This window comes from Schistocerca americana, chromosome 8, assembly GCF_021461395.2.
Source record: "Schistocerca americana isolate TAMUIC-IGC-003095 chromosome 8, iqSchAmer2.1, whole genome shotgun sequence".
Classification (NCBI taxonomy): domain Eukaryota; kingdom Metazoa; phylum Arthropoda; class Insecta; order Orthoptera; family Acrididae; genus Schistocerca; species Schistocerca americana.
This window is the reverse complement of record NC_060126.1, coordinates 283,031,233-283,058,084: the sequence shown is the minus strand read 5'-3', so window position 1 is coordinate 283,058,084 and position 26,852 is coordinate 283,031,233. Positions and strand designations below refer to the sequence as shown.

Sequence of the window (26,852 nt, the reverse complement as noted above, 5' to 3'; positions counted from 1 at the left end):
ACGAAAGAAGGATATCATAAGAAGTAGACTAGCACAGATCAATAGAAGTAGTATCAGACACAGGACTTTCTTTGAGAACAATGTACTTTTCGAGCAGACCATTGAGCAGTAGTGTATCAAGGATTATGGGAAAACCGGAACAGAAAAAATCCGAAGCATCTGAGATGTGGTGTTACAAAAGAATGTTAAAAGACAGATGGTCCGAAAGCGAGGAATGAGGAAAATCGGAGAAGAAAGGAACATATGGAAGACACTGCAAGAAGAAGGAGCAGGATAATAGGACATACGTCAGGGAATAAAAAGAGGGTGAAAACTGTAGAGGAAGACAGAAATGGGAATATCCTCAACAAGTAATTGAGGATGTCGATTGCTACTCTGATATGAACAGGATAGCCCAGCAGAGGAATAGGTGGTGGGCTTCTTCAAAACCAGTCAGAATACTGCTGAATCTCAAAAAAAAAAAAAAAAAAAAAATCGTTGTTGTGATCTCCTTTCTAGCTACCTTAAATGTCGTTGAACGTCTGTTTTGAAGTACATGACCGTTTGTATAATACTGGCTGAAGTAGTGTACGTTAATCTTATATTTAACGCCTCTGAATGAAAGAACAATCTTGTGTATTATTAAAATTAGTACTATTCAAGTTCTTGAATGAGAAAAATGCTTTCTTATGCTCATATCAAAAAGTCATTTATTTGGATATACATACATACTTACACACATCCATAATAAAGTTACAAAATAAAATTACAAAATAAAATATCCACACAACATTCCTTTTCCATATCAGTAGAGAACTGCAAGTATATTACATGTTAGTGAAAACCCATGGATCTGAAGCTAACGTGCAGTGTCAATAGTATATACAGATAACACATTAGGAGGATGAACTGAGGTTAGTATTCGAATAGAGATCTTTATTGACTTTGATCTCTAGTTTTCAAGGAAGTAAAACAGCATAGAATAGTGCCCACAATGTAGGCTGGTACAATAATGAAAATCAAACAGTCCAGGAGCGTATGTTCCGAAAAGCAGGACGCACTGCACTGCCGGAAGTCCTGTTTCATAAATTATTGGTTGTTGCACAAGAGGAAAGAGGTAGAATAAGGACCACTCTCATTACAATATTAACAGTCACAGGAGACCAAACCGCATATTTTGGAACAACATAAGCTCTACAGCTCATTGACCGCGACAGTAAGTGGTACGTTGCACGGTAGGAGTTAAAAGTAGGAATTCCTCTTTTTCAGTGTTGTAAGTGGCTTCGAGGCATAGGAACTGACGTTACCAGTGAGTCGATCACAATACTGAAATGGCAGTGAACCACAATACATGTCGAGCTCGGCGAAAGCAGTAGGCAGGCGGGCGGTCTCCAGACAGCTGGTTGTGAAACTGGCGTAGGATTGTTCCGAGAATTGTGCACCGAGTCGTTGGCAGCGAACTGTTGTCACCCAGTCGACGTCCACCTTTACTGGGCAGGCTGGCCGCTCTGACCGGCCTGTCCAGCTTGACCGCCTTGACCGCCGTAGTCGATCATCGGGTGGTATCCAGAGTCGTCAGCCGTATACCTGTGACCAGACACATGTAAGAAGTCACGTAGGGTACCTTAAATGCTGTGAAAACTACATGACCAATCGCAAGACAAGACCGCTCTTTCACTTACAGCGTAATGAAAACTATGATATATAAACACATGTGATGTAGTTCAGAATCAGCTTACAACTATTCAGTGGCCCTGGCTTTGTAGAGAGTCGAAAGAGGTCACGTGAACTTTCTTATTTTGACTGATATCACAAGACAGTGCCGGCCGCTGGTAGCCGAGCGGTTCTAGGCGCTTCAGTCTGGAACCGCGCGACCGCTACGGCCGCAGGTTCGAATCCTGCCTCGGGCGTGGATGTGTGTGATGTCCTTAGGTTGGTTAGGTTTAAGTATTTCTTAGTTATTGGGGGCTGATGACCTGAGATGTTAAGTCCCATTGTACTCACAGCCATTTGAACCATTTTTTTGAACTACAAGATAGTATTTACTACTCGTTGGCCACACTTACATGACAACAACGTATAGTGCACAACGTATCTTCCTCCCTTAGTGGAAAGTTGTAGCATTAGAGCATCTTACAAGTGCTTGTTGTCTGGTATTTTCTTTCATGGAAAAAGTCAATCATATGCTTCCGAATACTGAATACTGCCAGGATTTGAGGTCTTTTAAGTTCAAAAAAATGGCTCTGAGCACTATGGAATTTAACAGCTATGGTCATCAGTCCCCTAGAACTTAATAATATTTAAACCTAACTAACCTAAGGACAGCACACAACACCCAGTCATCACGAGGCAGAGAAAATCCATGACCCCGTCGGGAATCGAACCCGGGAACCCGGACGCGGGAAGCGAGAGCGCTACCGCACGACCGGTCTTTCAAGTTCTGGGACGTTAGTACATGGAGAACATGAACTTAAGGGCAGCGGCTACGACAACAACTGGTATTCTGACCTTATGTCTATAACATTTCAAATGTTTTTTATTCCAGTCTTTTATCGCAATACGAATTCTTTAGACGATGACCGGTTCAGTCCGTAATGACCATCCTCAGATCTTTTTTACACCACGTCCTAAGGTGATAAGGCCATAATGGCATCGTCAAAACATATAATCAGCATGTTTTGACGGTGCCATTATGGCCTTATCACTTTAGGACATGGTGTGAAAAAAGATCTGAGGATGGTCATTACGGGCTGAAACCGGTCATCGTCTAAAGCATTCATATTGTGATCAGAGACTGGAATAAAAAACATTTGACAGGATTGGATCACTGTTTATATACGCGACCATGTCGCAGTTGGTATAACATTTCAAGAATTTAAAAGAAAATGATATACAGGTGTTGATTGGTAAAAAAAATTATGATTTGTTTTAACCTAGGGTAAACAATATAGAATTGAATATTTTGTTGTGATACGAGGGAATGGAAACTGCAGTGACATTCCGACGGAGCTTTGCACATATGTGTTGGACAGTGTCCGTAGTATGTCCATCGATCGCGTCACGTCACTCGTTTCAGTTCTGATCGCACTGTGAGCACGTAAAGATGTGTAGAAAGTAGTGTCTCCCGCCGGTGAGAGATTTCGCCTGATTTCATGCAGTCCACACAAAGCAACAGTCGTGCAGTTCCTCCTGCATGACAGTTATCGGTCGCGCACTGAAGGGCAATGAGGACGCTCCTGTAGCGTTTCGATGGGAAGTATTTGGTCACCCACGATATACCTCGGACTTTGCTGCCTCTGAATTTTTATTTCTGCTCCCATCGACCGCTGGCTATGAAGACAACATTGTGGCACAGAGAACGGACTGCAGGTCAGTGTAGAAAATTGGCAGAAAGTACAGGCGACTACCTTGTATGATGAGGGTATTAGAAAGTTGGTACAATGCTACTATAGATGTAGTAACTGGTAGGTGCAGCTAACTGTTGCAAATACAACGTTTTTTATTTTCGCTGTGGTTTCCATTTCGCGACCGATCGGACCTTTTTTTTCGAACAGCACTCGTGTTTTAGCACCTAATTTTATGAGTAACGGCATTTATCCAAACATAATGGGAAACATATACCTTTATAGTCCGTATTTGTACGTAAACACTTGCTAAAACTTTCAGTGAGTATACCAGATGAACTGGTTACGTTTTGCACACTCATCTGCGAAGAGTACGGCCTAAGCATTTGCTGCTGAGAATTCTACTGACATTTTCAACCATATCTCTCGAATAATGGTTTTTGTTTTCCAGTGAAGGTGCTACTGTATTTGCACTGAGGTCAGAATTTTAATGGCAATTGATCAATGCACTTAACATCGTAAACAGCTTGTGTGTCCACATTTTTGAAAAAGAACATTCTGTGTTATTTCCGTATTGAAATAATGCCCGTCTATATCAATCAGATAACTGGAGAAGTATGCTTATTTTCGAGTTCCTCCTATTGCTTGTGTAGTTTTGTTTATCTGAGTTGTTATGGGTAATGGAATGAAAGGGAGTACAAGACCTGGTGCTATAGCCGTTTGCTGCCAAACAGTGTTCGTTCAACAAGGAAAAACAACACACAATAAATGATACAGCATAGAAATCAAACACACACAATTAAAGGAGAGCTAGAGAAATTCTGTCTGGCAATAGTATAGAGGCGAAGAGTATCTTAGTAAAGAGCAATGTCATCTCAAAGATACATTACAATAATCAATTTAGGTAAATGAACAACCCATGACATGTATAAGTACTACGGGTATTCGGAAAATAAATGCCGACTGATCGCATTTAGCTACAGCGTCCAGCCTCTGCTCTACACAGTCACCACTCCGACTTAAGACATTTGTCGTAGCGCTGTACCAACTTTCCAAGACTCTCGTCATAAAAGGCAGCCGCCTGTGCTTCCACTCCAATTCTCTACTCTCATGTATAGCTCCTTGTCCGTGCGAAAATGCTGTCTTCATAGCCAGTACTTAATGTGATCAGAGATGAAACACAGAGGAAGCCAGTTACGGGCTGTAGTGCGGGTGATCAAACACTTCCCATCGAAAACGCTGCAGGAGCATTTTCATAGCCCCTGCAGACTGCGACCGAGAACTGTCACGAAGTAGGAACCGTATGACAGTTCTGTAATGGGGGCTGCATAACATCAGGTGAAACCTCCCACCAGGACCTCATACTTCACGGGAGACACTATTTTCTACGCATCTTTATGTGCTCACCAAGCGCTCAGAACTGAAAAGAGAGAATTGGCGTAACCGACAGGCATACCAGAGACACTGCCGAACAGACATGTGCAGAGCTTTATTAGATTTTCATAGTGGTTTCCATTTCTTGACGGATCGGAACTTACTTTTCGAACAACCCTCGTACATTATTCAGTAAACTGATAGACGTATTAGTTCCATACGTGTTTTACACAACCTTCAGCATTTTGCAGATTTCAATACAATCTTTTCTATTTCTGTATCCACCGTTCCACACCATTAGAAGGGCAAACTACAGAAAAATACAGTCACAAAAGACTTCTGACACTATATATGACGTAACTAATTTTCCTTTTTCAGAAATTCTCTTCTCGCTATTGTCACGCTGCATTTTATATCCTCTCTGCTTCAACCACCGACACATACTTTTTTGTACAAACACCACTTTTGCTGATACATATATCTAATAACCTCTCTAGAAGACACTGTTTATTCCGTTCGACTTGATTTACAAGATCTTTGCACCTGTTAAGGAGTTTCAATGCTGTGGACGAATTTCAAAGGTATTATCTCTTTTCCCTGAACAATAATCCCCGAATCAAATTTCTCCTTCGTTCCCTCCGCAGATTGCTCCATATACAAACACAATAACGTAGGGGATAGGCTAAAACCCTGTGCTACTCCGTTGGAAACTGTAACTTTCCCTCGACTATACAACATTTCGCTCTCTGTATTCTATCCGTGCTACTTTCTGAATTTTGAGGAGTATGGCGTAGCCACCTTTGGCAACAGCTTTGCCTAAATATACTACAATAATAATTTTAATATACTACAATAATAATTTTGCCTAAATTATTTGTCAGTATGTACCGGGTGGTTTTAATAAATGTGCTGCTAATCACAGAGGTAAACTGTATGCTGTAATTACTGTAGGACACGGAAACATGATGGATATGCAAATGCGCTAATGGGGAACCGATTCACACTGGAAAAAAGTAGTTCAAGTTTTCACCACCAGGTACAAATCAGTCGGTGTAAATTATCTCGTCAACGTCTCTGCTGCTCCGACTGAACCGGTTGATAATAAAATCAACATTATGTTTATCTCATCTGTTTGACTTTTTCTGCCCACATCCCGGTCCTAATTCGTTACAAATGGAAACATTTCTATAAGTATTTGTAGCATTCACAGCGCTAGATTTACACCTGGTGACCAAAATTGGAACTATTTTTTTTCTAGCATGAATCAGTTTCTCATTAACGCTGTAAAGTATCTACCAAGTTTCGCTGAGACATGATAATTGCAGTCTACTCTGGACCTCTGTGACTAGCTGCACATTAATTATAACCACCCGGTATATCGAAAAAATTACATTAGTTGGAGACTTTGAATGCATGACTTCCATCTTTTCTTTTCCTGTAGCCCTCACTGTCGCGTGTCGCGAGAGTGGCGGCGTGCGGCAGCGACCCACCTGACGCTGATGGTCTTGCCGTCGGGCGCGACGTAGGAGAAGGAGCCGGTGACGACCTGCACCTCGTCCCCGGAGCCCTCGTCGTCGGCGCCGCCCTCCGCCCCCAGGCGCGCCTGCGGGCCAGAGCTCGAGTTGCCGGGCTTCAGGTAGCCCGACTGCTCCGCCTTGATGCCGTTGCTCAGCTCGTAACTGGCAGCACAGAATGGAGAAATCATTTGATTCCTGCATCTCTGACTCGAACACAATGCAAGTCAGGATAAATATTCCTGTGGACCAACTGATGAGCTGGTACCAAGACAGTAATCACAATACGTAAAGCTAGAGTTGCAACGTATTTTGTACTACAATAACGAAGTGCAAGGAAGTGATTATTATATAGGAATACGATATTTTGTACTCAGGGAGTGCTAGGAGGCACCGTTCACATATTCAGGTTCAAATGGTTCAAATGGCTCTGAGCACTATGGGACTTAACATCTGTGGCCATCAGTCCCCTAGAACTTAGAACTACTTAAACCTAACTAACCTAAGGACATCGCACACATCCATGCCCGAGGCAGGATTCGAACCTGCGACCGTAGCAGTCGCGCGGTTCCGGACTGAGCGCCTAGAACCGCGAGACCACAGCGGCCGGCACTTATTCAGGGATACGACAGTAGCAACCCCTCGAAGCCTAGTAAACATCGGCTCTAAGCTGCATACCCTACGAGCTATGAGCACTTTCCATAATGATTTTTTAAATATTTTCTAATCACGTATGATGATCCCTATCATTTTTAACTCTAAATGAGACAGTTATAAATTGTGGGAGGATTTTTTAAATATTTTCTAATCACGTATGAAGATCCCTATCATTTTTAACTCTAAATGAGACAGTTATAAATTGTGGGAGTAATAATAGATGAAAATCTAAACTGTTATGAGCAGTTAACTGCAATGTGCAAGAAGGCACCAGAATCGCTCCATGTCGTACAAAAATATAAAAAAGCTCTTCCCTCTGAAAAAGAAACCTGTACAAATACTTCTACTTCCAATACTGATTAAAGTGATGTTATGCCGAAAGGCCTTTCTCAGGAATGCTCACGACGCCTGGTACTGGTTATGAATGTTGGTTTTCGTTGTATCTGTGGTGTTCGATTCTTTCATTATATTTCACCATCATAAGCACAGCTCTTCTACCTGAGTCCAGACAAGTGCAGAGATTTGCATACCCTCTGTCTTCTCTACTGTCGTATCAACGTACACCGTATCTCTCCTGGACCTTGACTCCCTTGTCTGAACAACATGCCAGAAACACCCTTTCTCTATCAGAGCAAAATCCCTCCTCCCCACTCCATCGTTCAGTCATTTTCACGAAATCCTTCTCAGTAGCAGTAACTCGACCCTGCAATAATCTCCCGCATTATTTTAGAGAACTGAGTAACATCTCCAGCTTAAGAAGACAGTTAATGATATATCTGCTAAGGCAGCAAGCGCTTGTACATCCGTTTTTCCACAACAAGGTCTTCCTCATTTGCCAGAGTTTTTGGCTGGTGCAGTCTCCTTGAATTTTCTTCCCCCAGATCTTGCTGTATCAGAAAACTTCTATTTTGTACACCTATAATTTATTTCTATGTCCGCTACTATTATAAACTTTGAGGTTCGCCGATGACATTGTAATCCTGTCAGAAACAGAAAATGACCTGGAAGAGCAGTTGAACGGAATGGACAGTGTCTTGAAACGAGAATATAAGACGAACATCAACAAAACCAAAACGAAGATAATGGAATGTAGTTGAATTAAGTCCAGTGATGCTGAGGGAATTAGATTAGGAAATGAGACACTTAAAGTAGTAATAAAGTAGTTCTGCTATTTGGGGAGCAAAATAACTGATGATGGTCGAAGTAGAGAGAATATAAAATGTAGACAAGCGTTTCTGAAGAACAGAAATTTTTTTAACGTCGAGTATAGCTTTCAGTATCAGGAAGTCGTTTCTGAAAGTAATTGTATGGAGTGCAACCATGTATGGAAGTGAAACAGGGACGATAAATAGTTTGGACCAGAAGAGAATAGAAGCTTTCGAAATGTGGTGCTACAGAAGAATGCTGAAAATCAGATGGATAGATCACATAACTAATGATCAGTTATTGAACAGAATTGGGGAGAAGAGGAGTATGTGGCCAAACTTGACTAGATGAAGGGATCGGTTGGTAGAACATGTTATGAGGCATCAAGGGATCACCAATTTAGTATTGGAGAGTAAAAATCGTAGAGGGAGACCAAGAGATGAATACACTAAGCAGATTCAGAAGGATGTAGGTTGCAGTAGGTACTGGGAGATGAAGAAGCTTGAACAGGATAGAGTAGCATAGAGAGCTGCATCAGACCAGTTTCAGGACTGAAGACCACAACAACAACAACTATTATTAGTGTCGTTGTTATTGACATTCTTCTACTTTCTCTTCTAAATATTATTATTACTGTTATCAATATTAGCGGCAGTAGCAGCACTACTAGAAATACTGCCTCTATGGACTTCATTAGTTCATAGTCAGTACTATTTACTCACATTGCCACTTCAGACACTCAATTCATTTTATTCTGTGTGTTGTATCAAAACTGCTTCCTCTCTTAGGTCACTATGATGTAAAAAAAGTACTTCACTATGAGGTAAAAAGGTACTGTACCTGGGAAACCCTTGTCCGATGTAAGACAGGGCCCGATCGCCATTTTCACATCAGATTAAATAAAAAAGAAAAAAAGAAAATAAATAAATGAGACCGGCCCAGTGTACAAGCCCGGCATTCACTTCTTCTACTGCTGCTCTATTGTTGCCATATTTTTGGGGATGTGGTATGGTCCTAAACAAGATTAAACTGTCTCTACAATGAACTCCTTCAGAGCTATGAGCAGTTGTTAAGTAGGAGAGACGTCCTTCATAATAGAGAAGATGGCCAAGTGCTCATAGCTCTTAAGGTATACATTTTAGAGCCTATGTTTACTAATGTTTTTTGCTTCGAATTATCGTTCCTGTCGTATCCCTGACCATTCCTCTTGGGACATCCTGTGTAAGGGTAGACATCCGTTTTTGAACCAGAAGCATATGTCTCGAGGAACCTGATGCCTTCGTAAAACGAACGTACTGTCGTTTGAACCTAGAATTTACAGTGAGACTAATTTGAGCCATTTTTGGATATCAGTTTCTATTGCAGTAATACATTTTCCCATGTCTTCTTCTTTGTTTTTTTGGCATTTATCCATTGCCTTCATATGATCGGTACGATAATTATTTGATTAGACAGCATTAGCGGTAGAAGTTGTCCTCCTCCCTTTTCACAGCGAATAATTGTCCTAAGCTATTACGTTACCAAAATTTGTGTAAAAAGTAAATTTTTGAGTAACTTAGCAAGCCACTGTATTTGCACGTACAGTACATGATGTCATCCACGCTACAAGCCATAATAGCCCGGCATCGGTAACACATGATCGTGGTACCATCATAATGCATTTATGGCTTAGAACACTGCAGTTTTTCTCAATATAGAGTTTTCTTTCGGTACTTTCTTCATCATTCTGAATCTGTAAAATGTTTTAGAATTATTTTTTTCATCATGCATAAAATTAATATTCATCGTATTGTGTTTAAAAGTTGCTTTGTGGCGCTTTAATTTGTACCACCAACTGTAACAACTTGAAGCTGTTGCTGCAGCAGTGCCAAGATACAAATCGTTCATTACGTTATGAACTTGTCATCTTGTCTTATTTGAGACATGAAATGAAATGATGGTGTAGTATTGATGGCCGGGGAGGCCCTATCCGGGGATGTTCGGCCGCCAGGTTGTAAGTCTTATTTCAGGTGATGCCACAACGAGCGCCTTGGGTGTCGATAATGAGGATAACACAATACCCAGTCCACGAGCAGAGAGGAATCTGCAGTCCGCCCGGGAATAGAACCCGTGCCCCGTGCGCAGTAAGCAATCACGTTATCACTCAGCTAAGCAGGTGCCCTTTGTTTGAATAAGTTCGTAACGACTGTGATGGGCATTTGTTTCCAAGTAATATGGTATACCACATTACGATGCAATATAAATTTGTTAATTTTTATTAAGGATGGACGATGGCGTCTGCGTCTTCTGAGACCAGTGAGTGTAACAAAACTACAGTTTTACGCACACGTACACAACAGAAATAATAAATCTCAAACAAATCTTTAAAATTAGCTGAACTGAACTTGCGTGGACGAGAAAATTCGAGTACTGAAGTTAGTGTTGCAAGTTCTTCGGCCTCTTCGACAACCCTCAAACCATAGGTGCCACACGTTTCAATTATATCTGCAGAAAGTTACCAAACTAAAGAACACACACATTACTGTTGCAATGCATTCAGGTAGCCTATATGTAGCTGTCGGTCCCGACGTATTAGTCGAGGGCCTTCGTCTGCACAAGCTGCAGCTGCCACCTAACGGTGCTACACGCAACCTCTTGCCACAACGAGCTTGGGATCATCCTCAGATAGTTCCAGCTTCCTCCGCAGCAACCGTCGTGGAGCTGTTGCACTTTCTCTGCACGATGAGCAAATACAGCACTGAAATCACTTTGAAGGGGGAATAAAGGAATAGACTGAATACAGTAACTACTGTGCCAATAAATATTTTTAGTGTAATGAAGTATCAGTAATAAATTTTAACTCTGTCTTATTTCATTTCATTTTACTCATGAGCATTTTTGTGGCACCAGGAAATCATTTCCTTAATTTCGATGTTGCTGATTCGTAGTCAACAACCTAAACAACGATTTACTAATTTCCTCTCTTAAAAAAAAAAAATGGTTCAAATGGCTCTGAGCACTATGGGACTCAACTTCTCAAGTCATTAGTCCCCTAGAACTTAGAACTACTTAAACCTATCTAACCCAAGGACAGCACACACATCCATGCCTGAGGCAGGATTCGAACCTGCGACCGCAGCGGTCTCGTGGTTCCAGACTGCACCGCCTAGAACCGCACGGCACTTCCGCCGGCTCCTCTCTTTATTCCGATTCATATCGAGTCGGTATAACGTATGTTCGTTTTGTTATTATATATATATATATTTATTCTTTTTGTCATATATATATATATATATATATATATATATATATATATATATATATTGTAATGCATTTCCGAGAACCAAATACATTACACATTAAGTACTAAATTTCTCTATCATCTAATTTATCAGTCTGCAGTTACGTACAGTAGAATCCTATTGGAATTCTCAAGGCTTTCGGATACGTTTTTCCGTTTTTCAAAAGAGATAATACTTTTTTGTTCACCTTGAATTACCTTTCTTCAGCCCATATTATTCTTGTTTTCTTTGCAGTTTCATACTCTGACTGCATTTCCCTTCTGCCGGTTTTTCTTTTCGGTCTATAACTTCCAAGGTATTTATCAGTGCTCACTCTAGATCTTGTTTGAGTAATTAAACCCAGTGTATACTTTTCAGTCGTCGTGTGTATATGACATTAAATTTTATACCACTATTCGGTTTGTATGAACGACGTCTCAACACAGACATCGATTTACTGACTAATTTAATTCATGCCGAATCAAAAAACTTTCGGATCATAGATTACAGACTGAGGCAAGGTTGACCGTGAAGTAATTTATGACGATTTCTGAGTTCAAATTAGGCAAAGAAAGAGCAAACTAAATCCTGTGGTCTGTTTAAACGGAACATACAAAAATTCTTCCATAGGTGATTCAGAACACCGTAGGTAAACTGCATTCCAACATAGAAGACACTTTCACAGCACTTTACTATTTCATTACAAGTTTTTTTAAAGTTGTAGTTCACCGTTAGACTATTCTTATAAACTGTTTTTTCTCTCTTAATCGTCGGACAGCTTCAAACTGGCCCCATGATTTTCTCACCTGTATCTGTCTGTCCCAGACTACTACGAGTACATATACCAAACATTCTCAGTTATGTTTTAAATGTACTCCACTAGCTATCTCCCCCTGCAGCATCTGTCGTTCACGGCTCCCTCTAATTCGATGGAAGTTAATCCCCGATTTCTTAATACATGCTTCGTCCTCTTGTGTTTCCTTCTAGCCAGCGCATCCGACATGTTTCTTTCCTTCTAGACTCTGTGGAGAATCTCACACTTACTGCCACTTACCACTTACAACGGCCGTTGTGTCACGGCAGGACACATCGCAAGAATTCTTGTCAGTTTGCACTCTGGTGTAGTTCAAAAATGGTTCAAATGGCTCTGAGCACTATGGGACTCAACTGCTGAGGTCATTAGTCCCCTAGAACTTAGAACTACTTAAACCTAACTAACCTAAGGACATCACAAACATCCATGCCCGAGGCAGGATTCGAACCTGCGACCGTAGCGGTCTTGCGGTTCCAGACTGCAGCGCCTTTAACCGCACGGCCACTTCGGCCGGCCTCTGGTGTAGTTATTATTTATTCTACATTAGGACATTGAATGAACGTTTGAGGAAGCATGGCCATAACTTCTAGTGACTTGGTTGTGCCGCTACTGCCTCGGCTGCCTTGTCTCATTATTTCTCGTGATTGTTATCAGATGTATGGTCATAATTAGCATAATATATTCTCCAACTGATGTTTTACATTTAAAAATGACGACGTAGTTCGTTGAAACCGGTAATGTAGCCCCATTCTTTAAAGAAAATAATTTATGTACTGTGATTTTGGCTTCATTGTTGTAGTGTCAAATAAACATTGTGATTATTATATACTCAACCATTAGATTACTTTTGTACAACAGTCTTACACAAGTCAATCGCTGACACTAACTACCTGTTACTCAATTTGTTGCCTCTCTGACACTGTGTACTAATACCTCATACTATAATGCCACCGTTACAGAATCCTTTACCACAATGTATTTGGTGTTATGGAGATCTGGACTTTAACAGTATGTAACTGCATGCTCTCGGCCGTACTCGGTACACACGAGTTCGTAGATACCACCCGAGATTTGGTAATCATTTCATTGTGATCTTTGTTGATATCGTGTTCCTACTTTCAAATATTATCTCTTCATTGTTCATTGTAGTAAGCAATTAATAAATTTTAAAGTTTGTCCCAATGATTTTACATAGAACTGTATTTTCCTATGCTTAATTTACGAATGCTTTTCTTGAAAGTTTTGCAGTGTCCATTACGAGACTTTTTATAAATTGTTTTAGAGAAATCTGGGCGCCCTTACAAGACTTTGAAACGCTTGGTTTGAGAATGAGTGTGTTAAACGTAATTATACTCACACGTCTTATCGTTAGGTGCATGTGTCGCATGTCTTACCGTTAAGTACATGCGGCCACATATGTACACGTTATATATCCCAAAAAAACAAATTAAAAATGTAGAAACCACCGTTAATTTTCACTGTGCCATTAGTTGTTAAAATGTAGAATTTATGAGACAGATTTTGCAAATAAGTGAACCAGGGCAACATGCTGAATTATTACCTAATTCGAGTATTATGTAAGCAACGATGTAGTTAGAACTCTGGACTGTTACAGAGTGCCGTACACTGTGGCCAAGCGTTTCTAGGTGCTTCAGTCCGGAACCGCGCTGCTGCTACGTTCGCAGGTTCGAATCCTGCCTCGGGCATGGATGCGTGTGATGTCCGTAGGTTAGTTAGGTTTAAGTAGTTCTAAGTCTAGTGGACTGATGACCTCAGATGTTAGGTTCCATAGTGCTTAGAGCCATTTGAATCATAAAGAGTCTGATCAACAATATCTGACACCTGTTAGTGCCCACCCTTCGCCTTTATGACCGTTTGAACTCTACTTGGATACTGTCAGTAAGGCATCGGAATATCCATTTGGGAACGTTAGCTTATTCTTCCTCAAGAGTGGAAACCAGAAAAGGTAATGACGCTGCACTCTGAGATCTGTAGCGAAATCGACTTTCTGACCCATTCATAAAGTGTTCCGTTGGGCTCAGATCGGGACTGTGGGCGGAACAGTTAATTTCAAGAACGACACTGTTCACAAACCATTGCGTCACAATCACTGCTTGATGACGGCATCGTCATGCAGATGCAATCATCGTGTCCGAAAATGTTCAAATGTGTGTGAACACCTAAGGGACCAAACTGTTGAGGTCATCGGTCCCTAGACTTACACAATACTTAAACTAACGTATGGTAAGAACAACATACACACCCATGCCCAAGGGAAGACTCGAGCCTCAGGCGCTAGGGGCCGCGCAGTCCGTGACATGGCGCTTGAAACTGCGCGGCCTCTCCGAGCGGCGTCGTGTCCGAACTGCACGCAATACGCAACGCTTTGAAACATGTTCTTTGCCTTCGGCGTTTAGCATTTTCATGAACTCATAAGAGAACCTTATCCTAACAACGAAAAACACCCAAGCGCCCCACTGGCGCTACACGTGATGTCAGGTAACGTCCTCAACGCTTCAGGCAAATCCAAACGCTTCCAACATAATGCCACAAGATATAGCGTAATTCATCACACCAGATCTATTACTTCCCGTGGACTCGCTCTTTAGATCGCCTCAAGATAGCTTAGCAGACACTACGGGAATGTGTGGCTTACGACCAGCTGCTCGACCACTGTACCCGTTCCTTTTAACAACTTACGCGCAGACATTGTTGTATCTGGACTGTTGGTGATCCTTTGGAAGTCACGAGTGATTCGTTCTGCTGATACCGTGCGATTTTGTACATCGACCTACCGCAACACCCAACAGCGCCTGCCCGTCACTACCTGAGGCTTTCCCTGGTCTTGGTTCAGCAGTCGTTGTGCCTTCGCATTTCCACTTCACCATTCACATCAGTAACAGTCTGGCAACATTAGATTCGTTAGTCAGGTGAGATCCTATGATCACGTTCGAATACATTTAGCTCTTGTGACCGATCATTCCTGCTGTTACTGTTTCTCTAGAGACAACACAACACTTCCCGCCTCATTTTATACTGTGGGGGTCCGCATCACGTGACATCCAGTGGTCAATTCCTCACCACGCAGAGGTGTCCGGGTAGTGTTACTCAGCGTAGAATCACGGTCAGGACCCAGTGGTTTAGGTTTAATGTGGTTCCCGAAACCTCTTAATCAAATTACTTTTAAGATATTCCTGAGCGATCTTCATCGGTAACGAGTATTTTCTCTCGTAACCACGATGAACGATCGGTCATTGAACTCCGAACAATTTCCCTTGATTTCGTCGCCGCATCTGGTCAGGTAGTATCACATAGACAGCTGTCACTCACCTGTAGTTGAAGCTGCCGTCTGGGTTAATCACGGAGTTGCTGGAAGTGATGGACGCCTCCTCGCCGGCTCCCTGGGCAGGCGCTGCGGGTCCCGCTGGAGGGGCGGGGGGCGGCGGAGGTGGAGGCGGCGCTGGGCCTCCTGGAGGTACGGGACCCGCTCCAGCCGGGGGCGGAGGTGGAGGCGGTTCCTGGGGCAGCGCCGAGCACGCCACCACCAGCACCATTGCTGCAAACTGTTAGGCACAGTGATCAATCCGTCGTTAGTTGAAAACTACGTGTTACAGATGGCACTTTTCACATCCACGTGTTCTCAGCCGGTACGGTACAGTGAACGAAGGAAGAAAGCGCACGTTGTCTAGCACAATAAGCAATCTAGTGAAATATAATAATTGAAGATGTTAGAATTTAAACTTGCTGGCAGATTAAAACTGTGTGCCGGGCCGAGACTCGAACTCGGGACCTTTGCCTTTCGGGAGGCGGTGCTCTTCCAACTGAGCTACCCAAGCACTTGCCCACGAAAGGCAAAGGCCCCGAGTTCGAGTCTCGGTCCGACACAAAGTTTTAATCTGCCAGGAAGTTTCATATCAGCGAACACTCCGCTGTAGAGTGAGAATTTCATTCTCTAAGAATTTTACATTTTAACTTCCACAAATGGTTGAATGGTATGTGAACGGAAGTACGTTGGTTATTCATAGACCACTACCAGTAACAGTTCTTTGTCAATTTTATTTATTTTCTGTTGCCTTCCATCATTAGTCCCGCACGTGATTGACAGAAAAACAAAATGTTTTAACATCATTCACAGTGACATCGGAAGAGCCGTATTTAATTAAAAAAAATTATAGAACACTGGCTGAGAAACCTGGAATGGCTCGCTATTTTGCAAATTTTCTAATAGAAACGTAAACAAGAAATTAACTGTGTTTGTTATGATTTATCGAAAATAGTTCATTTCCCTCTGTCGGTAAAAAATGTAGAAATTATAAAACAGGCGTAAAAAAAAATACAAATATGTAAGCATAATATCCAAGTTAAGAAACATGGTCCTGGACAGCTTTCGTACACTGGGCGCAAGCTGCTTCGCGTGTCTACAACGCGACTTTGTTAACGTCTCTATAGCAACGCCTGTTCATAGCTCCGTAGACGGCTATGGTTTCCGCCTACAGCCGACTGAGCATCGCACCTGAAAGCTGTCAAAGGCGCTTCCACGTGCAGGCATTTGCCAAATTTCACTCGACTGCAGGAGTGTCTTGGTTGTAATGGATATACATATTAAAAATTCATGCATGATGCGATATTTTTCACGAATCTCAGCGTTTATGATGCCATATTTCTAGAACAGAGTGTCGCATGGCATTTGTGTAGGTACATTCAGCAGCATACATGGATGCTGTTAGCGAAGTACGTTGAGGATAGAGTTAGTTGCAAGGAAATAGTAAGTTAAATCATCAAGCATGATGCGGTAGCCTTTCATGCATCTCATTGCTTGTGACATAATATGTAGTGAACCATGACAGGTTACCAATACGATGATTGCCTGACAGCAAGGTATGTGTGTAGTACGTTTGATTGTTTGATTGAAATCGATGTAGAAGATGTGTGATATTGACACACGTACACACACACACACACACACACACTTCTTTCGAGTTACATCTTTATCATCCGCCATAAAATGACAACACAAAAATGTTTTTAAGACTATACATGGTTAGGTAAGGAGACATACAGTCGATAAGTTTTTCTTGGTCGAAATGTAAAGCAACAGTCTGGTAACTCGTGCAGTTGTTCATCAACCATATTTATTTAGACCATAGTTCCCAATGCAGCTGGCGTCCTCGCATTGTGAGATGTAACCAGTAACGGTGCACTGGAATTTAACTGCTTATTTATACTGCGATCAAGGCAAATTAATTCATAATGAACTAAAGCATCTGACATGGCTACACATCTATTGTGAACGTGTCTGGTCACCTTCTCGTGTCGTATTTACTTCTACTAGACCTATATCTCTGACGTCGATCTCTTGCAGAATTTTAGAACATGTTTTTTGCTCGCGTATCATGTCATTTCTGGAAACCCAGAATCTACTATGTAGGAATCAACATGGATTCCGGAAACAGCGATCGTGTGAGACCCAACTCGCTTTATTTGTTCATGAGACCCAGGAAATATTAGATACAGGCTCCCAGGTAGATGCTATTTTTCTTGACTTCCGGAAGGCGTTCGATACAGTTCCGCACTGTCGCCTGATAAACAAAGTAAGAGCCTACGGAATATCAGACCAGCTGTGTGGCTGGATTGAAGAGTTTTTAGTAAACAGAACACAGCATGTTGTTATCAATGGAGAGACGTCTACAGACGTTAAAGTAACCTCTGGCGTGCCACAGGGGAGTGTTATGGGACCATTGCTTTTCACAATATATATAAATGACCTAGTAGATAGTGTCGGAAGTTCCATGCGGCTTTTCGCGGATGATGCTGTAGTATACAGAGAAGTTGCAGCATTAGAAAATTGTAGCGAAATGCAGGAAGATCTGCAGCGGATAGGCACCTGGTGCAGGGAGTGGCAACTGACCCTTAACATAGACAAATGTAATGTATTGCGAATACATAGAAAGAAGGATCCTTTATTGTATGATTATGTGATAGCGGAACAAACACTGGTAGCAGTTACTTCTGTAAAATATCTGGGAGTATGCGTGCGGAACGATTTGAAATGGAATGATCATATAAAATTAATTGTTGGTAAGGCGGGTACCAGGTTGAGATTCATTGGGAGAGTGCTTAGAAAATGTAGTTCATCAACAAAGGAGGTGGCTTACAAAACACTCGTTCGACCTATACTTGAGTATTGCTCATCAGTGTGGGATCCGTACCAGATCGGTCTGACGGAGGAGATGGAGAAGATCCAAAGAAGAGCGGCGCGTTTCGTCACAGGGTTATTTGGTAACCGTGATAGCGTTACGGAGATGTTTAATAAACTCAAGTGGCAGACTCTGCAAGAGAGGCGCTCTGCATCGCGGTGTCGCTTGCTCGCCAGGTTTCGAGAGGGTGCGTTTCTGGATGAGGTATCAAATATATTGCTTCCCTCTACTTATACCTCCCGAGGAGATCGCGAATGTAAAATTAGAGAGGAGCGCGCACGGAGGCTTTCAGACAGTCGTTCTTCCCGCGAACCATACGCGACTGGAACAGGAAAGGGAGGTAATGACAGTGGCACGTAAAGTGCCCTCCGCCACACACCGTTGGGTGGCTTGCGGAGTATCAATGTAGATGTAGATGTAGATGTACTCATTGCTGTCGCTATCTGGATTTTAGATGTTCACAATTTACAGACATATGAAGAACACTTACGACATTAGATCTTAGGCTGTCATGACCGGAGTCCTTTTCTATAAAAACATTCTGGGTGTACAGCGGTGTCAAGTGTGATAAAAACACCAGGTGCCATTAGAGGCACATCGATAGGAATGTTGAATTGAACTTCGTTTTGACTGACATCTTCCTTCTACAGCCAAGTGACGTTAATCAAATTAAACAATGATTTCTAAGCGTCCTTCATGCGTTTTTTAACGGTGGCAACGTAAACACAGTCAGCCTCAGCAAAGGATTAAAGTGAAGACGCCACAATAAGACGTGCATTTCTGACGATAAGGATAGGACAGAATACACGAAGATAGGAAACCATCATTCTCAGACAGTTGTGTATCCATGTTAAATGTTTTTGTATCCCAGTTTTTTGCCACATGAAAAGGTTATATCACGAACTATATCGCAATATCCAATAATTCAAAAAATGTTATTTCTAGCGTTTTTGAGCGATCTATTTACATTTAGTAGCAACGTCGTGAAACAGTCAGGGTACTTTACACTGAAGCAATGTAGGAAATTCTCTTTCTGAGGCATTGTACGCTATCTGCTGCCTGCTCAAAACCAAATTTATTTTGTTCGCCACTTTTTATACCTAAGCTTCACAGATGAAGAAACTTAAGCCCAACAGAACGTAATTACCTGGTACACAGTCTGCAACAGTGTAGATATCACCATGTCTTAATGTATACAGATAGAGACCTAAACTCTCTCCATAATTTTCCTTACTTCCCCACGCTTTTGCAATTAGGGAGTTAGCAGTAAGGGTACTCGGCATGAATGTTACAAATTTCCTAGGTTACCATACAGTACTTATCTCACCCATCATTTCGCACATACGGAGATACCTCTAGCTGTAATTTCTGTTGCTCCGTTGCGCTCCCGCGATTGCGAAATTAGGAGTTAACTAAATGAGATACAGATAGGGGAATTCGATATGAGGAAATTTTACAAGGTAAGGTCGTGTTATCTAGTTTGTAGATATCTTTGAGTTCAGTGGATCTGCTTGGATACCTTTCAAAATGTACCTTGAATATCTCCTGCTGACAACAGTGCGATCACGTGGTCGGTTGGCAAAGTGTTTGTTGCTGCAAGTCGCATTCGATGCGTCATTACACACTATGTGACAGTTCTGGTTTCTGTTTGGTCCAGAGCTGCTGTGCTACACGCGAGCGTTTTCAAACACCTGGCTAGTATTAACAGCTTAATGAGCATTTCCCTCATGGCGACAGAAATGAAGAGCTAGGACTGTAGCATAGAAATGTCTAGAATGTAGATACATAACGTAGTAATTCTCTTATTCATTACCACAACAATGGCTTCTGTTTACCATTTGTTGTACCATTTGTTGCATGAAGTGTTGTGCTTCGGGAACTAGTTGATTCTATGTCTGCCTGTGCTGTCCTTACACTTGCGAAGGTGAAGTGTCACCTGGCAATACACAAATATGACCTCCAACTGAGAAGCGAACACTGTAGAGATTTCTCGCTGTTGTTAATAGGCATGTGTTAGGTACGTTTGAAAAACTGTCGCCTTGCGGCATAAATAAAAACTATTCTTGCTCGAAGCAATGATGTGCATCAAAGTAAGCAAGCGTTAAATGTCAAATCACTTATGGAATAGTCTGCGCCGTAAATGACGATTTTCCGTAGTAGTTGTAAGCAGCTGGGATAAAATTAACATTAATGTCAAAAAACAGAACGGGAACGGAAAAGCGAGAGAGTCACCGAGGTAACAAATTAAGAGAGTCGATCTGGAGAAGACGTAATCTCTTCTTTTGACTTTCACTGTAAAAAATTTGCTTTATTAAGTTAGAATCCATTGGATACCAATAGCGCACAGCCACTGTTGAATATTCAGATTTAAAGGACAGAAGTCAGTCGCAGAATCTATAACTTATTGCAGATGTAGGTTTAGACTGTAACACAGTATTAATCGGTGCATTACCATAGTTATTCCTGTATGACTTTTCTGGTAATCGACCGATGATAACTGCGTTATAGTCGGAATCCAGATCTGCAATAAATTTTGAGGTCTGCGACTGATTGTTGCCTTTGTTTAGATCTGTAATTTGTCTGAGAAGCGAGGAGAAATTCCGTGAGATGCAATGCATTTGAAACTCTGAACTAGCTACTGTTCAGATTGTTTCTAAGACTAATGTTGACACCCAGACATTGATAGCTGATCGGAGCACGCCAACCAGCACCTGCAAATGTGTGTATACCTTCTCTACTAGTTAAACCGCCAAGTACGTATACGTCAGAGTCGATGGTGGCAGCGAAACGCTCGGTTCGCAGAAACAAAGATCAACAATGAATGGTTCTCTTAAAACAGCTTTACCAACATACCCAAAACCCATAGTAGACACTAAAAACAACAAGCCAAAAAGGTCTGGGGCAAAACTGTCAGATCGTACAACAATTCTCCGGTCTAACGTGTCAGCGGACCACATGCTGACGATGGCGTGGACGGCGATACCTGCCTGTGGGATCCGCCAGTTGCATCAAGTAACATCAAGTTCTCCATCCTTCCCCCCAACCCTCGCTCCCCAACAGTAACAAACTCCCACCTCGGAATAGAAACGAGAGAAAGGGAACAAAAAACTTCATATCTCAGCCTACAGTGGTGCGTCTGTGGGTATGGGACACACGCAGAGGACCTACGACTTCTGTCTCGGGGAAAACGTATGTGTATACACACGTTTTAATCTAACTGACGTCCTTCAAATTGGTACCTACGGCTTACACAAAAAGAATCTTCGTTGAAGTGTAGAACAAGAACAAAAGGATGAATATTTATCGTCATAATTAGTGGATAACACTCTTCATCTGCCTCCTCAACTCAATTTACAATCAGTCGATGCCTCAGTTCATGTGCTTTGTAGGCTAACAATTCGTTCCCTCAACTCCCCAAAAGAAGTTCTAAATCAAGAGGCTACCCCTGTGCTAATTACGCAGCTCGGCTAATTCATCCCCTTATCGCACACTATGTACTATTAGTTTCAGCCCTGGTATACGTCTCACACTGAAGAGCAGTGTTAAGTATTAGTTGAACAAGGATCTTGTAAGCAACTTCTTTTGATGGTGGGCTAGCCCTCCTGAGGATTCTTCCAATGAACCTCCGTGTGGCACCTGCCTTGTCTACGAATAGCTTTCTATGACTGTTCTACTTTCTATCACTCCGTAAACATACTCCTAATCATTTAGTGGATGTGATTGCTTCCAGTATTCTTTAGAAATAATGTAACCTTACAGTAATGTGTCTTGTTGTAATCATACAACAATGTGCATTTTTTTAGCTACTAAAGTGTCAGTCTGTCAGGATTGTTCTCTTTCCTCTGTTAATTTGGTATGCGTGAGGGAATCAGTCAGGATGGGGGGACGGTGATGTAAATTCTGATCTAGATGAAAGTTCATTGGGACACCACAGTCCGTGAACGAAGTAAACAAGGGCGAAAAGCAGTCTATTATATGAAGCTGCATCGTCATTCCGGTGTGATCCTTAAAGGAAATAATAGTGGCCAGACTTCTGCCTACCCCAACATTAGGTGACAGTTTACAGAATAACATAGTTCAGAATTCAAAGGCTTAGAAAAGTTGAGGTTAATGCTATTCGTCCGTCAGCTGTTGCTAAGTTCATAAATTTTGACAACATAGTCTATGGAGAGCGGCGACCAGATTCCATACATAGAGAACGAGAATCTAGATGGCAGTAATATTTCTTTATTAACCGGTTTCGGCTAATCTACAAGCCACCTTCAGAACATTTTAGGCCCTGTATGGTGCTGGAGGCTGCTCGGATTTTGCGTGATATGTGGTATCACGAAATACTCGAGGAGCCTCCAGCACCAGCCATAGGGAGCAAAAAGAGTTTTGAAGGTGGCTCGTAGATACAACTAAACCTGTTAATAAAGAAATATTGTTGCGATCTCGACTGTTCATTTTTAAATATTTTGCTAAGTTGTCTGACGGGCAAGAACTACATCGTTACATTCTCAAGCGTTATTCGCTTTGAGCTGGTGATGCACAGTGCTGCAGTGGAGCTTCGATTTTTAGCACCAGTAATCGCAGTTAGAACGGAAGCGTTAAGAGTTACATCCGTGGCGTAAGCGACCTTCGCTTCGAAAGTCCCAACTGGAAGATGTAACGAGGGCAGGCCAGTGAATTATTACACATTAGGTGTCATCATAATTCATTATCATTTGGCAGTCTACAGGTGGAAGTATTAAAGTTTTTAACCGTGCTCTCATAGCATCACATGTCTTTTTTCCATATAACTGTTACATTCCGTCTTAATTCTCTTAAAATAATGTATAAACTTGACGATCGACGTTCAGCAGCTTGAAATTCAGTATTCCGAAAATTTGCTCTCAGTAAGTATCCTCAAGGTCTTCATCGGCCTTTCGGGCGCTATTCTAAACACATCTGTCATCCTTCGTACCAACAAAATGCGTTTCAAGTTTTCAAGCAGCCGCATCAAACCTCCTACCATTCTACATAAAGTTGGCATATGTCCATCCAACTCAGAAAAGGTTCCAAATTCAATGGTACATTCTAAGCATTACTAATTTTCTTTCCGTTGGCAACAATTTCTTCTTGTATTGTTCTGTCTTCGAATAGATTTTTTTTTTTTTTTGCGCTTATAACAGTAAGTCCTTAAAAACAAAAGTATGCTCTGGTAGTTAGTTACTACACAAATACATTTGTAACATCTCAGTTATCCAGCGGTCGTCTCACTGTCAATTTTCCTATCTCTGTCACGACCAGACGACTTGCGTCTCATTTCTTTCGACACCACGAGGATAGCCAGTGCTCGGAATGATTGGAATTTTCGCTATCAAATTGTGGCTGAAGGGCAAGCAGCTTACGTGTACCAACTGTCAGAGCGTTTACTAACATTCTGACTTACGATAAATTAAATTAAGTCGAATTAAAATCATAAGCACTGCGTCGCATTTCTTCGAGGGAGGGCATTTCTGTTAATAACGATGTTATGTACGTTCATTGGCTCCGGCTGGAACATCTCTTTGTTGTGCAACAATCAACTAATATATCTATACAGTATATCAGTTGACTATTACAAGCCAACTAAATTTAATTGAAACTACATGTCGAATGACCTTCCGTGTTTAGATTTTCTGTAAAGCAGAAGTACTGAAAACTCATGGGCCATCTTGCCTGCACTACAATTTAACGTATATCAGAACGGAATTACATTTAACGAGCTGAGACGCACTTTCTAAGAAGCGCAAACTAATTTTAGAACATGCTGAACAAGTAAATTGTCTTAAAGAAGTGACCAACCAACAGAGAACTCTCGTAGCCAGTATTTGACGAATTTCTTAGTATATGGGGAAAGACATTGACTTCTGCTCCTCATCTTACACCTAATAAAAGCAGAAATGCTTACAACTATATTCAAGGTAACTTAGTTACTATAACCTTAACGGTCAACGGGGTCAGTTCTGTATCATATGAGTACTTTTTCCCCCCACCTCCTCTCCCACGACATCCTCTGTCATTTTCTTCCAAACAAAGCGATACTAACTTCTCAATCCTTCCTATCATGACGGAATCTTTCCATAGATCGCATAAAATTCTGTCTCCTTCAGTTTGTTACTGCCACAGTCACTATTTAAATATGTTCTTTCCTGCCAAATATAGCTCAAGTTTCATGTATACTCTTATTATGATTATTGTTGTTCAAATGGCTCTGAGCACTATGGGACTTTACAATCTGAGGTCGTCAGTCCCCTAGAACTTAAACCCAAATAACCTAAGGGCAACACACACATCCATGCTCGAGGCAGGATTCGATCCTGCGACGGTAGCAGTCGCGCGGTTCCGGATTGAAACGCCTAGAACCGTTCGGCCACAGCGGCCGCCGATTATTGTTGCGTTAACCGTTCCATTTCCGAAGATTAATACCGATGGAATATTTTTCTCATTGTTAATACTTTCACTGTTTCTGACACCTAATCATTTCCATTATATTTAAGTTTTCTGGTAGCGGTATTTGTATAGGATATCTTCTTGGATTTAGTTGAAGGGAGGAGAGAGAGAGAGAGAAAGAGAGAGCTTTTGGCTTGGTGTTGACGGGGAAAATAAACTAATAAATGAACTTAAATAAATTTCAAAGAATTGATAAACCCGCTGGTCAAACCTTTAAAAGACTGAGAATTATCTTGTACGCCATTCAGCTTGATTTCCGTGTTTGGTTCTTGAATGTGTAGTTGATTAATGAGTGGTTTATCTGAGAATGATTAAAAATTATCTTGAAATTTTAGGTACAATGAAATTGAAGATAATATGTAAATCTTCTCGTGAAGGAAATTTTACTGGAACTCCTGTAGTTTACTACCAGTCCATTGTTGATCACTCCGAGGTCAGTGAAGAACTTCAACGTTTAAGATTTGAATAGGAAGAACGTGCCTGTATGTGGTTCTTCAGTGCTGTAAGAAAGACGTACCACAGTGAAGTTGCTCCACTACAGACATAACGGAGGTACGAGCGTAGGGAATAGGTTCCTAGTACGTAACTCGAAGACGTCTCACCTAATGGAACTCAGTACGTTGTACTCGACAGTGAGTGTAGATCAGACACAATAGTAACGTCAGGGGTGATCTAAGGGAATATAGCAGGGACCCTGTTATCCTCAACATATGTAAATGATCTGAAGGACTAGCTGGGTAGCACATCTACGGCTGTTTCATGATGGTACTGTGATGTGTGGGAATGAGTCGTCGTTTACTGATTCCAGGAAGAAACAGGATGACTTAGACAGATATTCTGATTACGTTAAATCCATTCGCAATTGCGAAATGGACAACTATCAACTGTAGGACTGAATGACGACGGTGAAAATTTGTGCCTGGCCGGGGCTAGACCCTGGATTTCCGACTTATCGCGAGTGGTCGCCCTACCATCTGGCTATCCATGTACGAATCAGGGCCAGATCCAGATTTCCATACCTCGTCAACCATGCGTCTGCTGCCAGCAATTCTACATCCATTATTATTCCCGTACAGGTGAGAGATTTTATTTGAAACTCATCTGCCCTGTTTCGGTATTGCAGTGCCTGTGTTATTCTGAACTATGATGCCAAGTTCCTTTGGACATGCATACATGGATACATATCCAAAGGAACTTTGCATCATAATTCTAACAAAGACGCTGCAGTATTGTATAAACTTGTAGTTGGTGTGATGAATGGCAGTTGCACTAAATATTTGAAAATGGAAGCTAGGGCAGATGAGTAGGAAAATCCCATAACGTTAGACTACAGCGTTAGTAATGTGCTCCTTCACACAGTCACGACGATTAAGTATATAGACGTAATGTTGCAAAGCGATATGAAATGGAAGACCACGTAAGAACGGTCGTAGGTATCAAATATGATCGACCTATTTGGAGGATGTTAAGGGAGTGTCGTTTATCTGCAAAGGAGACCGCTTTTAGAACATTAGTGCGACCCATTCTTGAGTACTGTCCGAGTGTTTAGGACCCCACCAGGTCCGATTAAAGGAAGACATTGAAGGAATTGTGGCGTTCTGCTAGATCTTTACTGTTATGTTATGATCAAGTAGCGAGTAGTACGTAGGTGCTTCGTGAACTTAAATGGGAATCCATGGAGGGATTCTGCTCGCGGAACACTATAGAGAGAATTTAAAGAACGCTGTGTACAGTTGCCTGGAGAACGATTCTATGTCCACAACGTACATCTCACGCACGGACAGCGAAGTCAAGAAGGAACGGAAGCTGTCTGTCGCCCCATTTGCGAGAGGCAAGGAAATTCCTACCAGTGGTAAAACATACCCTGCGCCAGGCACCATACGACGACTTGTAGAGTTCGTAGATATAGATGAAGATGTAGGATAGGAATACTTTTGGAGTCTGTGTGCTGGCAGAGAAGAGCAGTTCTGCTGCTGCGTTCGGTACTTACCAAGAATCGGACCATTTCCGCGGCAGTGGCTATTGACGTTCACAAGTCAGAGAATTCCACAGGAACTGCCTTCCTCTGGGCTCTCGGGGCTTTATATATCGGTGTTTCGGCTTCCCTCCCC

General features: G+C 41.8%; 1 protein-coding gene across 1 annotated transcript; it reads right to left on the bottom strand.

The window, feature by feature from the left end:
- Positions 1–677: 677 nt before the first annotated feature.
- Positions 678–26,852, bottom strand: LOC124545224 (endocuticle structural glycoprotein SgAbd-1-like). The gene is made up of 4 exons (XM_047124095.1): positions 26,732–26,852; positions 15,419–15,651; positions 6,188–6,376; positions 678–1,566 (listed from the first exon to the last, which is right to left on the bottom strand). The coding sequence occupies exons 1-4, from the start codon at positions 26,744–26,746 to the stop codon at positions 1,467–1,469; spliced, it is 537 nt and encodes a 178-aa protein (XP_046980051.1). The 5' UTR covers positions 26,747–26,852; the 3' UTR covers positions 678–1,466.

Coding starts and splice junctions, on each gene's coding strand:
- LOC124545224 (XM_047124095.1), bottom strand. Junction 6,377..15,418: donor GACGGCAGCTTCAACTACAG/GTGAGTGACAGC, acceptor CTGTGCTGCCAG/TTACGAGCTGAGCAACGGCA. Junction 1,567..6,187: donor GGCAAGACCATCAGCGTCAG/GTGGGTCGCTGC, acceptor GTCTGGTCACAG/GTATACGGCTGACGACTCTG.